We start from the raw sequence: 15347 nt of genomic DNA on the forward strand, positions 1-15347 counted from the left end.
CAGTGTTAAACATCGATGTGTTAATCTCGCCTCACTCTTCCTCCTCCCTCCAGACGCTTTTGACCGTGAATACAAGATGGCGTACGACCACCTCAGCCCCAACCTGGTGAAGCTGACGCACAACTGCGACCGTCCGCCCAGCGCTGGGGTCATGGAGTGTCGCAAGACCTTCGGAGAGCCCTACCTCTGAACTCTGACCCCTTTAGCCCTGACGTGTCAGCCTCCACCCGGCCAGTCACCTCCGTCACTCAGCATAGCACAGCCGTGGGTAACACACGTGGGTAGCACACATGGGTAGGGTTCAAGAGATCTTTGTGTCCATGAAAGCGCTGTATAAAATCCATGTATTACAACGGTGGCTTTCCCAAAGAGGACTGAGGGTTGCTTTAAAGACGAGCTCAGGAATCCCTTTAGAAAGACTTCCAGAATGTGAGCTTGTTGACAGCGTGATGTTTTGGGTCATGTCCGTCACCTGTGAGAGATGTGACGGGGATGACCAGAGACTAACGGAGCTGACCGACCAGGGTGTTATTATGTAGTCTGACTAGTCTCACAAAAGGGATGTTTTTAAAATCCCATGTCATCAGCTGGTTGTAGAAGGTTCTGGACATACCACTCTGGATGGAGGGAGATCATACTCATGAACTTAACAACGGTTTCACACATTTTGACATGTTCTATTTCGGGGTATCTTGTACAAATTGTTACATAAAATACAAAATGTACTTTATATACGACAGTAGTAGTAGTAGTAGGGACCTTTTATAAAACAACATTTGTATTATATAGTCAAATATAGAGACTAATATAAGCAATATTTTACTTAACTTGAATTCTATTTATACAAAGTAAGCCTTTTATTTATTTTAGTCTGTTTTATTTGTTTAGATGGATGTACTGTCTTCATGTCAGTTTAAACATCCATTCCCGTCCTCCTGTGGTTGATGGATGTACTGGCTTCATGTCAGTTTAAACATCCATTCCTGTCCTCCTGTGGTTGATGGATGTACTGGCTTCATGTCAGTTTAAACATCCATTCCTGTCCTCCTGTGGTTGATGGATGTACTGGCTTCATGTCAGGTTAAACATCCATTCCTGTCCTCCTGTGGTTGATGGATGTACTGGCTTCATGTCAGGTTAAACATCCATTCCTGTCCTCCTGTGGTTGATGGATGTACTGGCTTCATGTCAGTTTAAACATCCATTCCTGTCCTCCTGTGGTTGATGGATGTACTGGCTTCATGTCAGGTTAAACATCCATCCCTGTCCTCCTGTGGTTGATGGATGTACTGGCTTCATGTCAGGTTAAACATCCATTCCTGTCCTCCTGTGGTTGATGGATGTACTGGCTTCATGTCAGGTTAAACATCCATTCCTGTCCTCCTGTGGTTGATGGATGTACTGGCTTCATGTCAGTTTAAACATCCATTCCTGTCCTCCTGTGGTTGATGGATGTACTGGCTTCATGTCAGGTTAAACATCCATCCCTGTCCTCCTGTGGTTGATGGATGTACTGGCTTCATGTCAGGTTAAACATCCATTCCTGTCCTCCTGTGGTTGATGGATGTACTGGCTTCATGTCAGGTTAAACATCCATTCCTGTCCTCCTGTGGTTGATGGATGTACTGGCTTCATGTCAGGTTAAACATCCATTCCTGTCCTCCTGTGGTTGATGGATGTACTGGCTTCATGTCAGGTTAAACATCCATTCCTGTCCTCCTGTGGTTGATAGATGTACTGGCTTCATGTCAGGTTAAACATCCATCCCTGTCCTCCTGTGGTTGATGGATGTACTGGCTTCATGTCAGGTTAAACATCCATCCCTGTCCTCCTGTGGTTGATGGATGTACTGGCTTCATGTCAGGTTAAACATCCATTCCTGTCCTCCTGTGGTTGATGGCTGTTAGAAAGATCTAGTAGTATTTACAGTGAGTAGTGTAACTGTACCTGTTACTGTACCACTCTAATGTCCATGGTAAACTGAACTAAGCTGGTTTGAAGTATTGTATCAGTGAGGGCATTCAAAGATTCACTCAAAACAACTAAAGTCGCTTTAAAACTGCCAAAATGTTGCGATAAATACTCAATTTCCGCTGCACTTTACAACAGATGTTGTTGTTGACAAGACGTATCCCGAGTATGGATTGATTCGTTTTGATCAACAAAATATAAATATCTATTACAGAAATACCCATACTGAGTCGAATACTTTGACGTTTACAAAACTGATTGACCACTGTTTCTGTTTTTAAAGTAATGTGCGACTGTAAAACAGACTTTGACATCTTTGTCACAACATGCTGTATGAATCGGCTCCTCAGATATCAGTATTAATATCATTAATGTGAAAGTACCTTTTTTAAAGTACCTTCAAGTTAAAGTTGGAGTACCTTTGAGGACCTCTGTGTACTGTTAAGAACATGTAGTTACCCTTTTGATATATGGAGGGAATATTTCTACAAGACAGTAGGTTCCGTGTTTCATGCCCTTTCATATTCTCTGTACCACCTATACGTGTGGGCTTCTCTTCAGGTGTTATAAACTGTGAATAGTGGGTTATGACAGGGAATTTACAAGGAAAGTATGGGTTGTTCAATAGTTTTGAGGTAACTGTCTGTTCCCCTTCAAAAACCTTTTTTAGATTTTAATTTATGTGTTTTAGAACCAAAAAAAGAATAATCCAAAACGGTACGATGGTACAGTGTATATACTGAACAAAAATATAAACGCAACATGTAAAGTGTTGGTCCCATTTTTCATGAGCTGAAATAAAAGATCCCAGAAATGTTCCATATGCACAAAAAGCTTATTTCTCTCAAATCAAATTTTGCGCACAAATTTGTTTACATCCAAATTTGTTTATCCTTTGCCAAGATAATCCAAATCAAGAAGCTGATTAAACAGCATGATCATTACACAAGTGCACCTTGTGCAGGGGACAATTAAAGCCCACTCTAAAATGCGCAGTTTTGTCACACAACAGAATGCCACAGATACCTCAAGTTTTGAGGGAGTGTGCAATTTGCATGCTGACTGCAGGAATGTCCAACAGAGCTGTTTCCAGAGAATTGAATGTTTATTTCTCTACCGTAAGCCACCTCCAACGTAATTTGTCAGTACATCCAACCGGCCTCACAACCGCAGACCACGTGTAACCACGCCAGCCCAGGATCTCCACATCCGGCTTCTTCACCTGCGGGATTGTCTGAGGAGGAGGGGGGGGTGCTGAGGAGTATTTCTGTCTGTAATAAAACCCTTTTGTGGGGAAAGAATTATTCTGTTTGGCTGAACCTGGCTCCCCAGTGGGTGGACTTGGCTTCCAAGTGGGTGGGCCTATGCCCTCCCAGGCCCACCCATGGCTGCGCTGCTACCCAGTCATGTGAAATACATAGATTCGGGGCCTAATGAATTTATTTTAATTGACTGATTCCCTTCTATGAACTGTAACTCAGTAAAATCTTTGAAAGTGTTGCATGTTGCGTTTATATTTTAGTCCAGTCTAGTTCTGTTAAGGAGCTATAAGTCCAGAGTTGGGGTTCAGAAAGAATGATTCAGACCATTGATGTGTCAGTAAATCCAGAGTTGGGGTTCATTCCATTTCAATTCCAGTCAATTCTCTTCAATGCTTTTCAATTTGAATTTGGTTTGTTTCTAAATTGACCAATTTGAAATGGAATTGAGCCCGACTCTGACTGAGTCACTCCAGTCACAAGTTGTATTCCCAAACCGGAGGCCAGTTCAGATCTGGTTTCTAACCCACGTTAAGGACGTCAGGCCGACACAACGACGTTCAATAACTTGATACATCCTCAAAAGCTTTAGATGTGATCCTATGTCTGTGTTCATCTATATACTGTATACAGTGTTGTGTTTTTCTTCCATACAAGGTACTATATGAGTAACAACCTACGTTGGGTTCATTGTTCAGCAGCACAACTGAATGTTCAGTGGCACATGACATGCAGTCAAAACCTTTATTTGGGGGAAATGAAAGAAGAGGTTGAAGTATCAGGACCTCGGTACAGTGGCTATGATGACATAGCTGTTTATACCTGGCGTGTTATACTGATGATACCAAGTCCAGCCTTTGGCCATGTATTGTCTTCAGTTCATTTTAAATCATGTTTGGTGATTTTATGCACCTGAACATAGATTATGATGCTTTCAGTTGTGTGAGTCCACTTGAACACTTGAAAATCCTCCCAGGTTGAAGTACGCAGCAACACCTCTCTCTCTTCCAATTCAGAATGAAATCATTGAAGTACCTTTTATGACGTCAAAATGTCCCCCCCTTTTAACAGATACGTTAAACACCAATCCTGGCCGACTACAATGTAGACGGAACGTCACCAGCACATCGGTGACCTCCAATTACAATGTAACAACAGACTGATGTCATTGGCTAGAAGAGGACCTCATTCAAGAAGGGTCCAATGAGAGCTGGCCACTTCAATGACTGACAGCTGAGAGCACCAATCGCAGAATAGCGCTACTATGCAAACATGAAACGGACGTGGCTATTTTGAAAGCTAAAGATTGTTACCAACCAACCAAGCGGTTAAGAGAGACCTGGACTGTCAAAAATATCACTCATGAATATCAGCAGTGTCAACAACTTTAAATCGTTTTGTTGTCAATCTCTGCAGATGAAGGGCTCTATTCAATCCGCGTGGCGGAAGTTCAGTTTTGCAGGGTGATTGAAATGTAAAGGCTGTGTTCCTGCTTTAGCAGAGAGTGCATTGACGGTAAACGGTGCGTATGGCCGCTCCATGGGAAATGACCTTTACATTTCAATCACAGAATCTCTCACACTTCACTTCTACAGACTGAATAAAGCTCTAGAAGGTTATTAATCGTGTAGAAGGAAATGTCCAAACAAAATGTGTCATTGTATAACGTTTGATCTGCTCTTCGTAGAGAAGACATTTTGTAAAATGTTTCTAGTGTTGTGTACAGCTGTGTATGACGGGTCTGTGGATCTGATGATGAGATGAATAATGAAATGTTGACTGGATCTTCAGAATTGTCTCGGACTGGAAATAAAATCACTTATACCGTGGCCAATCCTGTGTGTTTCTACACTGGGATTAAATCACGTCTGGGATTTATGCTTAAACCCACAGCCTTGACAGCGAACACGATCTTTGTGAACGCCGGGGAAAAGTGTCTTTGAAAGACACGTTGTCCACCACACACTTTGTTGTATATATGTATTTGATAATGCACCTTTTGATTGAATCCTGGCTTCAGTTTTAAATGATCCCAGAACATGTTTTCATACAACATAATTAACCAATCAACACTACACCTTTTATTGAATATTATTTAAAAAATGATTTAATTGCAGCATGGATTGTAAGTACAACATATGGATAGTTTAGTATACATCAATACATTCTCTTTGCATCCATCTGACCCACACAAGTGTATTGCATACATACATACATAACACTACAATGCTGACAGTTAATGAACTAATGGTTACATATGGGTCGTGTAACTGCACTACACCATTCCTGGGTTTACATATGGGTCGTGTAACTGCACTACACCATTCCTGGGTTTACATATGAGTCGTGTAACTGCACTACACCATTCCTGGGTTTTCTAGACACAGAATCATTAACATGACAAGTCAAGCTGCTGTACCTCTCTGCACCTGATAAATCAAGCTGCTGTACCTCTCTGCACCTGATAAATCAAGCTGCTGTACCTCTCTGCACCTGATAAATCAAGCTGCTGTACCTCTCTGCACCTGATAAATCAAGCTGCTGTACCTCTCTGCACCTGATAAATCAAGCTGCTGTACCTCTCTGCACCTGATAAATCATTTTTGTTGTGTTTTTTTTTTACTCTAAAAGAAATGACTATTGACATTTTTACATGGATGAACACTAAAATGGATGTGTGTGTGTGTGGCTGGACAACTTCTACAATTACTGTGTCTCTCTTCAGTAGTTGTGGACAGACAAACTCTACTGCTGCACGTCAGTTCTGGTGAAAGAGACCAGCAATAGTCCAACCATGGAGGTGTCCACTGATTCAACAATACCTGGCTCAACATAGACAACACAATCACCTCTGTGAACAGTAACACTAGGGAATCTCTAACCCCCTATACCGTGAATGTTAGTGACTGACAACGATACAGTTTGGAGGTTATTATTTAAATGACTTCCTGACACGCCTCTTTTTTTCCCTCCCTCCTCATTGTAATATGATGTACTACAGTACCCATAATGCTCTGTACAGTACAACATAAACAGTTTCATCTTAGTAAAAAAATAACCGTTCCTGAAGCTAACATAATGGTGTCTGACCTCAGATGGAGACGGGGCAGATAATAATACGGTCTTCCAGCATCACACTGAGCACCAGGAACACGAAGTAAAGCATGAACATGGTGAAGCCCAGAACACGGCTCATCTTCCACCGACACGCCGCGATGCTGACGATGACGAAGAGGAGCATGACGAAGAGGAGCACGATGGCACAGAACAGACCGTTGGAGTTCACCGCCACCGGTACACCGCCTTGCATCGCCGAGAAGATCAACCATGGGACAGGCAGGCTGGAGGGACGTAGAGAGGGAGAGGGAGAGGAGGGGTGGAGGGATGTAGAGAGGGAGAGGGAGAGAGAGGAGGAATGTAGAGAGGGAGAGAGAGGAGGGGTGGAGGCAGAGGGATGTAGAGAGAGATAGAGGAGGGGTGGAGGCAGAGGGATGTAGAGAGAGAGAGAGAGAGAGGAGGGGTGGAGGGATGTAGAGAGAGAGAGAGAGGAGGGGTGGAGGCAGAGGGATGTAGAGAGAGAGAGAGGAGGGGTGGAGGCAGAGGGATGTAGCGAGAGAGAGAGGGGTGGAGGCAGAGGGATGTAGAGAGAGAGAGGAGGGGTGGAGGCAGAGGGATGTAGAGAGAGAGAGAGGAGGGGTGGAGGCAGAGGGCGGTAGAGAGAGAGGAGGGGTGGAGGCAGAGGGATGTAGAGAGGGAGAGTGAGAGACAGAGGAGGGGTGGAGACAGAGGGATGTAGAGAGAGAGAGAGAGGAGGGGTGGAGACAGAGAGGGATGTAGAGAGAGAGGCAGAGGGATGTAGAGAGAGAGAGAGAGGAGGGGTGGAGGCAGAGGGCGGTAGAGAGAGAGGAGGGGTGGAGGCAGAGGGATGTAGAGAGGGAGAGTGAGAGACAGAGAGAGGAGGGGTGGAGACAGAGGGATGTAGAGAGGGAGAGTGAGAGACAGAGAGAGGAGGGGTGGAGACAGAGGGATGTAGAGAGAGAGAGAGGAGGGGTGGAGGCAGAGGGATGTAGAGAGAGAGTGAGAGACAGAGGAGGGGTGGAGACAGAGGGATGTAGAGAGAGTGAGAGACAGAGAGAGGAGGGGTGGAGACAGACAGGGAGAGAGACAATCACTTTTGAGAGTAGTAACACAAATTGCCTTGATCGTTTACTAGACAACGGTAGACAGTTCATAGTGATATCTCTGTAGTGATAGTGGTCTATACTAACCCCATAGTGATATCTCTGTAGTGATAGTGGTCTATACTAACCCCATAGTGATATCTCTGTAGTGATAGTGGTCTATACTAACCCCATAGTGATATCTCTGTAGTGATAGTGGTCTATACTAACCCCATAGTGATATCTCTGTAGTTATAGTGGTCTATACTAACCCCATAGTGATATCTCTGTAGTTATAGTGGTCTATACTAACCCCATAGTGATATCTCTGTAGTTATAGTGGTCTATACTAACCCCATAGTGATATCTCTGTAGTGATAGTGGTCTATACTAACCCCATAGTGATATCTCTGCAGTTACAGTGGTCTATACTAACCCCATAGTGATATCTCTGTAGTGATAGTGGTCTATACTAACCCCATAGTGATATCTCTGTAGTGATAGTGGTCTATACTAACCCCATAGTGATATCTCTGTAGTTATAGTGGTCTATACTAACTCCATAGTGATATCTCTGTAGTGATAGTGGTCTATACTAACCCCATAGTGATATCTCTGTAGTGATAGTGGTCTATACTAACCCCATAGTGATATCTCTGTAGTGATAGTGGTCTATACTAACCCCATAGTGATATCTCTGTAGTGATAGTGGTCTATACTAACCCCATAGTGATATCTCTGTAGTGATAGTGGTCTATACTAACCCCGTAGTGATATCTCTGTAGTGATAGTGGTCTATACTAACCCCGTAGTGATATCTCTGTAGTGATAGTGGTCTATACTAACCCCATAGTGATATCTCTGTAGTGATAGTGGTCTATACTAACCCCATAGTGATATCTCTGTAGTGATAGTGGTCTATACTAACCCCATAGTGATATCTCTGTAGTGATAGTGGTCTATACTAACCCCATAGTGATATCTCTGTAGTGATAGTGGTCTATACTAACCCCATAGTGATATCTCTGTAGTGATAGTGGTCTATACTAACCCCATAGTGATATCTCTGTAGTTATAGTGGTCTATACTAACCCCATAGTGATATCTCTGTAGTTATAGTGGTCTATACTAACCCCATAGTGATATCTCTGTAGTGATAGTGGTCTATACTAACCCCATAGTGATATCTCTGTAGTTATAGTGGTCTATACTAACCCCATAGTGATATCTCTGTAGTTATAGTGGTCTATACTAACCCCATAGTGATATCTCTGTAGTTATAGTGGTCTATACTAACCCCATAGTGATATCTCTGTAGTGATAGTGGTCTATACTAACCCCATAGTGATATCTCTGTAGTGATAGTGGTCTATACTAACCCCATAGTGATATCTCTGTAGTGATAGTGGTCTATACTAACCCCATAGTGATATCTCTGTAGTTATAGTGGTCTATACTAACCCCATAGTGATATCTCTGTAGTGATAGTGGTCTATACTAACCCCATAGTGATATCTCTGTAGTGATAGTGGTCTATACTAACCCCATAGTGATATCTCTGTAGTTATAGTGGTCTATACTAACCCCATAGTGATATCTCTGTAGTTATAGTGGTCTATACTAACCCCATAGTGATATCTCTGTAGTTATAGTGGTCTATACTAACCCCATAGTGATATCTCTGTAGTGATAGTGGTCTATACTAACCCCATAGTGATATCTCTGTAGTGATAGTGGTCTATACTAACCCCATAGTGATATCTCTGTAGTGATAGTGGTCTATACTAACCCCATAGTGATATCTCTGTAGTGATAGTGGTCTATACTAACCCCATAGTGATATCTCTGTAGTTATAGTGGTCTATACTAACCCCATAGTGATATCTCTGTAGTGATAGTGGTCTATACTAACCCCATAGTGATATCTCTGTAGTGATAGTGGTCTATACTAACCCCATAGTGATATCTCTGTAGTGATAGTGGTCTATACTAACCCCATAGTGATATCTCTGTAGTTATAGTGGTCTATACTAACCCCATAGTGATATCTCTGTAGTGATAGTGGTCTATACTAACCCCGTAGTGATATCTCTGTAGTGATAGTGGTCTATACTAACCCCATAGTGATATCTCTGTAGTTATAGTGGTCTATACTAACCCCATAGTGATATCTCTGTAGTTATAGTGGTCTATACTAACCCCATAGTGATATCTCTGTAGTGATAGTGGTCTATACTAACCCCATAGTGATATCTCTGTAGTGATAGTGGTCTATACTAACCCCATAGTGATATCGAAGATGTTAGATCCCACTGAGCTGGACACAGCCATGTCTCCTAGTCCTTTACGGGCCACGATGACACTAGTGATGAGGTCAGGGATGGAGGTGCCTGCTGCCAGGATGGTCAGGCCCATGATCTCCTCTGAGATGCCTATGGTCTCACCCACCTAGGGAGATAACAGTCAGTCAATAAACCAATCAGTCTCACCCACCTAGGGAGATAACAGTCAATAAATCAATCAGTCTCACCCATCTAGGGAGATAACAGTCAATCAATCAATCAATCAGTCTCACCCACCTAGGGAGATAACAGTCAGTCAATCAATCAATCAGTCTCACCCACCTAGGGAGATAACAGTCAATAAATCAATCAGTCTCACCCATCTAGGGAGATAACAGTCAATCAGTCTCACCCACCTAGGGAGATAACAGTCAGTCAATAAACCAATCAGTCTCACCCATCTAGGGAGATAACAGTCAGTCAATAAACCAATCAGTCTCACCCATCTAGGGAGATAACAGTCAGTCAATAAACCAATCAGTCTCACCCATCTAGGGAGATAACAGTCAGTCAATAAACCAATCAGTCTCACCCACCTAGGGAGATAACAGTCAGTCAATAAACCAATCAGTCTCACCCACCTAGGGAGATAACAGTCAGTCAATACATCTATCAAAATGTAATTCATAGACTAATACATAGCACATCCGTTGTTCATCCCGAGTGTAGACGGAGGCCAGGATTCAACCAGACCAGCGTTAACCCAAGATAACCGTAGCTCATCATTGCTTTTGTTTATAGTAGGTGGTGTTGGAAGTGTTACTTTGTTGGAGATGTCAAAACCCCAAGAGGCTCCCGACGTTAGAACTATCGTTAGCCCTATCATTAGCCATATCGTTAGCCATATCGTTGGACCTATCGTTATGCCTATCGTTGGACCTATCGTTGGACCTATCGTTAGCCCTATCGTTAGCCCTATCGTTATGCCTATCGATATGCCTATCGTTGGGCCTATCGTTAGCCCTATCGTTAGCCCTATCGTTATGCCTATCGTTAGACCTATCGTTAGCCCTATCGTTATGCCTATCGTTAGACCTATCGTTAGCCCTATCGTTAGCCCTATCGTTACGCCCTATCGTTGGACCTATCATTACGCCTGTCGTTAGCCCTATCGTTATGCCTATCGTTGGACCTATCGTTAGCCCTATCGTTAGCCCTATCGTTATGCCTATCGTTACGCCCTATCGTTACGCCCTATCGTTGGACCTATCGTTACACCTATCGTTAGCCCTATCGTTACGCCTATCGTTACACCTATCGTTAGCCCTATCGTTGGACCTATCGTTAGCCCTACCGTTATAGCTATCGTGGACATTGCCATTGGATGCACTAATAGAAATCCCCTGCAGCCGTGTTAAACTCAAACACTAAAATGTGTGATGTAATCTACACCTTCATTAGGCTGATCTACATCCTTGCTATTTGGTTTAATGATTTTCAATTTGAGTGTCATTATTTCTATATAGCGGCCTTACACCTTCTCATTCTGAACTTCTAATATGCGGGAGATATAAGGATGGGTGTGGTTTTGTGACCATGACAACAAGAGCAACCGCTCACTGATTTGACAGCTCCTACGTAGTTACACCTCCCAAATCACCTAAACAAAAACAACTATAAACTACGGGTCTGTCTGTTACCTCGGGTCTGTCTGTTACCGCGGGTCTGTCTGTTACCGCGGGTCTGTCTGTTACCGCGGGTCTGTCTGTTACCTCGGGTCTGTCTGTTACCGCGGGTCTGTCTGTTACCGCGGGTCTGTCTGTTACCTCGGGTCTGTCTGTTACCTCGGGTCTGTCTGTTACCGCGGGTCTGTCTGTTACCTCGGGTCTGTCTGTTACCTCGGGTCTGTCTGTTACCTCGGGTCTGTCTGTTACCGCGGGTCTGTCTGTTACCTCGGGTCTGTCTGTTACCTCGGGTCTGTCTGTTACCGCGGGTCTGTCTGTTACCTCGGGTTATCGCTGATCTGATTCAATCCTGGTCTGAGTCAAAGAAGGACTGGACTAATATTTTCTAAACAAGATGGCAGTCATGTGATCTAAAATCCAACCAGAGTGGTACCTGATGTGCCCACCAGACCATTAGATAGGAGAACACAGCGATCCACGTGATGGAACCAATAAACGTCATGGCAAAGTATTTTCTGGAAGCCTGAGGAAGAACTCACAGGAAGCTCATATCAACATACATTAGAAGATATTTTGTGTTCTACATTTTGGCCACTTTGCAGGACACAAACACAGTACATAAATGAGGTGAATGTAACACAGAAATGAAGGTGATACGTACTGGGTTGCGTACGTCGGGCACAGTGAGCCACAGAGGGAACACTATCGGTAGGAGAAAAAGATATGTGGCCTGTTTACGCCTGGTGTCTGGCCATTCTAACGACAGAGGTTCCTCATTCTCTTCACCCTCTTCCTCTTCTTCATCTTTATTTTCCTCATCATCCGCTTCGTCTTCATCATCCTCATCTTCCTCATCCTCGCTCTCTTCTTCGCTCTCGTCCTCCTCACCGCTGTCTGAGCCGTCAGACCCCCCTTCACCTGCTGACCCCTGGTCCTAGTGAAGAGAGAGGGTGAAGGGTTGTAGTGGGTAGAGTAGTGTTATGAATTAACTCTCTCCTATCTCTCTCCACTCTCCCTCTCCTCTCTCCACTCTCTCTTCTCCTCTATCCTCTCTCCCCTCTCTCCTCTCTCTCCCCTCTCTCTCCTCTCTCTCCCCTCTCTCTCCTCTCTCCTCTCTCTCTCTCTCCCCTCTCTACCGTCTGAGTCTCAGACGGGCCTGGTTTCTCCTCTCTCTCCTCTCTTCCCCCTCTCTCCTCTCCCCTCTCTCCTCTCTCTCCCCTCTCTCCCTCTCTCTCCTCTCTCTCCTCTCTCTCTCCCCTCTCTCTCCCCTCTCTCTCCTCTCTCTCCTCTTTCCCCTCTCTCACGAGCGTGGTTTCTCCTCTCTCCCCTCTCTCTCCCCTCTCTCTCCTCTCTCTCTCCCCCCTCTCTCCTCTCTCTCCTCTCTCTACCATCTGAGTCTCTGACGGGCCTGGTTTCTCCTCTCTCTCCTCTCTCCCCCCTCTCTCCTCTCTCTCTCCTCTCTCTACCGTCTGAGTCTCTGACGGGCCTGGTTTCTCCTCTCTCTCCTCTCTCCCCCCTCTCTCCTCTCTCTCCCCTCTCGCTCTACCGTCTGAGTCTCTGACGGGCCTGGTTTCTCCTCTCTCTCCTCTCTCCCCCTCTCTCTCCTCTCTCCCCCTCTCTCCTCTCTCGGCTCTCTCCTCTCTCCTCTCTCTCCTCTCTCCCCCCTCTCTCCTCTCTCCTCTCTCTCCTCTCTCCCCCCTCTCCCTCCTCTCTCCTCTCTCTCCTCTCTCTCCTCTCTCCCCCTCTCTCCTCTCTCCCCCCTCTATCCTCTCTCCTCTCTCTCCTCTCTCCTCTCTCTCCTCTCTCCTCTCTCTCCTCTCTCTCCTCTCTCCTCTCTCTCCTCTCTCTCCTCTCTCCCCTCTCCTCTCTCTCTACCGTCTGAGTCTCTGACGGGCCTGGTTTCTCCTCTTCTTTAGGTGTGGTCTGGGAGGTCGAGGGTTCGGCCTGCTCAGTCTTCTCAGGTCCAGCTGAAAACAGACAGACACAAGACACAACCAATAAGCAACATGTCAGATGTTTACCTTTACATGTGAGTCATTTAGCAGACTCTCTTATCCAGAGTCACTACAGTAGTGAGTCATTTAGCAGATTCTCATATCCAGAGCCACTTACAGTAGTGAGTCATTTAGCAGACTCTCTTATCCGGAGTCACTACAGTAGTGAGTCATTTAGCAGATTCTCTTATCCAGAGCCACTTACAGTAGTGAGTCATTTAGCAGACTCTCTTATCCGGAGTCACTACAGTAGTGACTGCATACGTTTTCATTTGTACTGGTCCCCCGTGGGAATTGAACCCACAACCCTGGCATTGGAAGTGCCATGCTCTACCAACTGAGCCACATGGTACATATGTTCAAGGTATATATATATATATATATTTATTTATTTTACCAGGAAGTTGACTGAGAACACATTCTCATTTACAGCAACGACCTGGGGAATAGTTACAGGGGAGAGGAGGGGGATGAATGAACCAATTGGAAGCTGGGGATGATTAGGTGACCATGATGGTATGAGGGCCAGATTGGGTATTTAGCCAAGGGGGTTGTCCCTAGGGGGAGCAGCAGGTAAGGTAGGTGACCGTGTGACTCCTAGTGGGGTGTGACTCCTAGTGGGGTGTGTTGATGTGACTCATAGTGGGGTGTGACTCCTAGTGGGGTGTGTTGGTGTGACTCCTAGTGGGGTGTGTTGATGTGACTCCTAGTGTGGTGTGTTGGTGTGACTCCTAGTGTGGTGTGACTCATAGTGGGGTGTGACTCATAGTGGGGTGTGTTGGTGTGACTCCTAGTGGGGTGTGTTGGTGTGACTCCTGGTGGTGTGTGTTGATGTGACTCATAGTGTGGTGTGTTGATGTGACTCATAGTGGGGTGTGTCTCCTAGTGGGGTGTGTTGATGTGACTCCTAGTGGGGTGTGACTCCTAGTGGGGTGTGTTGATGTGACTCATAGTGGGGTGTGTTGATGTGACTCCTAGTGGGGTGTGACTCCTAGTGGGGTGTGTTGATGTGACTCCTAGTGGGGTGTGTTGATGTGACTCCTAGTGGGGTGTGTTGATGTGACTCCTAGTGGGGTGTGACTCCTAGTGGGGTGTGTTGATGTGACTCCTAGTGGGGTGTGACTCCTAGTGTGGTGTGTTGATGTGACTCATAGTGGGGTGTGTTGATGTGACTCCTAGTGTGGTGTGTTGGTGTGACTCCTGGTGGTGTGTGTTGATGTGACTCCTAGTGGGGTGTGTTGATGTGACTCCTAGTGGGGTGTGTTGGTGTGACTCCTAGTGGGGTGTGTTGGTGTGACTCCTAGTGGGGTGTGTTGATGTGACTCCTAGTGGGGTGTGACTCCTAGTGGGGTTTGTTGGTGTGAATCCTAGTGGGGTGTGACTCCTAGTGGGGTGTGTTGATGTGACTCATAGTGGGGTGTGTTGATGTGACTCCTAGTGGGGTGTGACTCCTAGAGGGGTTTGTTGGTGTGACTCCTAGTGGGGTGTGACTCCTAGTGGGGTGTGTTGATGTGACTCATAGTGTGGTGTGATGTGTTGTTAGTCTGTAATAACTGGAAAGTCGGTACATTGATACAGACACGTGTGTTGTTCACGTGTGCATTTTTCTCTGTTGTTGTGGTCGGTCCACCATCTCTGGATTGAGTTGTGCTTGTTGGAGCAGGGGTAGTGGTGGGGTTGATTTGGGTTTGTACCCTGTAATCATTGGGCCTCTCTCTCTCTGCGTGCGTGCGTGCGTGTGTGTGTGATCTAATGAGGTCCTTCAGTGGTCCAGGCCATTACAGTCTCTCAGGGTTATGACGACCACACACTGGAGCGGCCTTAACCCAGACCCAATCAACACTGATATTAACATGCAGATGGGGCCCTGCACGGCCTTAACCCAGACCCAATCAACACTGAGATTAACATGCAGATGGGGCCCTGCACGGCCTTAACACCGACCCAATCAACACTGATATTAACATGCAGATGGGGCCCTGCACGGCCTTAACCC

At 45.4% G+C, this 15347-nt stretch overlaps 2 protein-coding genes across 18 annotated transcripts in view; one reads left to right on the top strand and one right to left on the bottom strand.

The window, feature by feature from the left end:
• The window catches only part of LOC106587766 (C-myc promoter-binding protein), a 265908-nt gene extending 260849 nt beyond the window's left edge, over nucleotides 1–5059 (top strand). For all 10 annotated transcript variants that reach the window (XM_045709140.1, XM_045709144.1, XM_045709141.1 and 7 more), the window contains one exon: nucleotides 54–5059. In XM_045709140.1, the coding sequence (XP_045565096.1) occupies nucleotides 54–190 (137 nt within the window). In that variant the 3' untranslated portion in view covers nucleotides 191–5059. The remainder of the gene's footprint in view (nucleotides 1–53) is intronic.
• A 311-nt stretch (nucleotides 5060–5370) lies between these two features.
• LOC106594011 (sodium/potassium/calcium exchanger 1) overlaps nucleotides 5371–15347 on the bottom strand; it is a 48804-nt gene continuing 38827 nt past the window's right edge. For 4 of the 8 annotated variants that reach the window (XM_045709154.1, XM_045709155.1, XM_045709152.1 and 1 more), the window contains 5 exons: nucleotides 13233–13324; nucleotides 12019–12291; nucleotides 11791–11880; nucleotides 9672–9838; nucleotides 5371–6571 (listed from right to left, as the gene is read on the bottom strand). In XM_045709154.1, the coding sequence (XP_045565110.1) occupies nucleotides 6322–6571; nucleotides 9672–9838; nucleotides 11791–11880; nucleotides 12019–12291; nucleotides 13233–13324 (872 nt within the window). In that variant the 3' untranslated portion in view covers nucleotides 5371–6321. The remainder of the gene's footprint in view (nucleotides 6572–9671; nucleotides 9839–11790; nucleotides 11881–12018; nucleotides 12292–13232; nucleotides 13325–15347) is intronic. The other 4 variants (XR_006762291.1, XR_006762293.1, XR_006762292.1 and 1 more) reach the window with 4 other exon arrangements.

The sequence above is a fragment of the Salmo salar genome, chromosome ssa26 (genome assembly GCF_905237065.1).
Source record: "Salmo salar chromosome ssa26, Ssal_v3.1, whole genome shotgun sequence".
NCBI classification, from domain to species: Eukaryota; Metazoa; Chordata; class Actinopteri; order Salmoniformes; family Salmonidae; genus Salmo; species Salmo salar.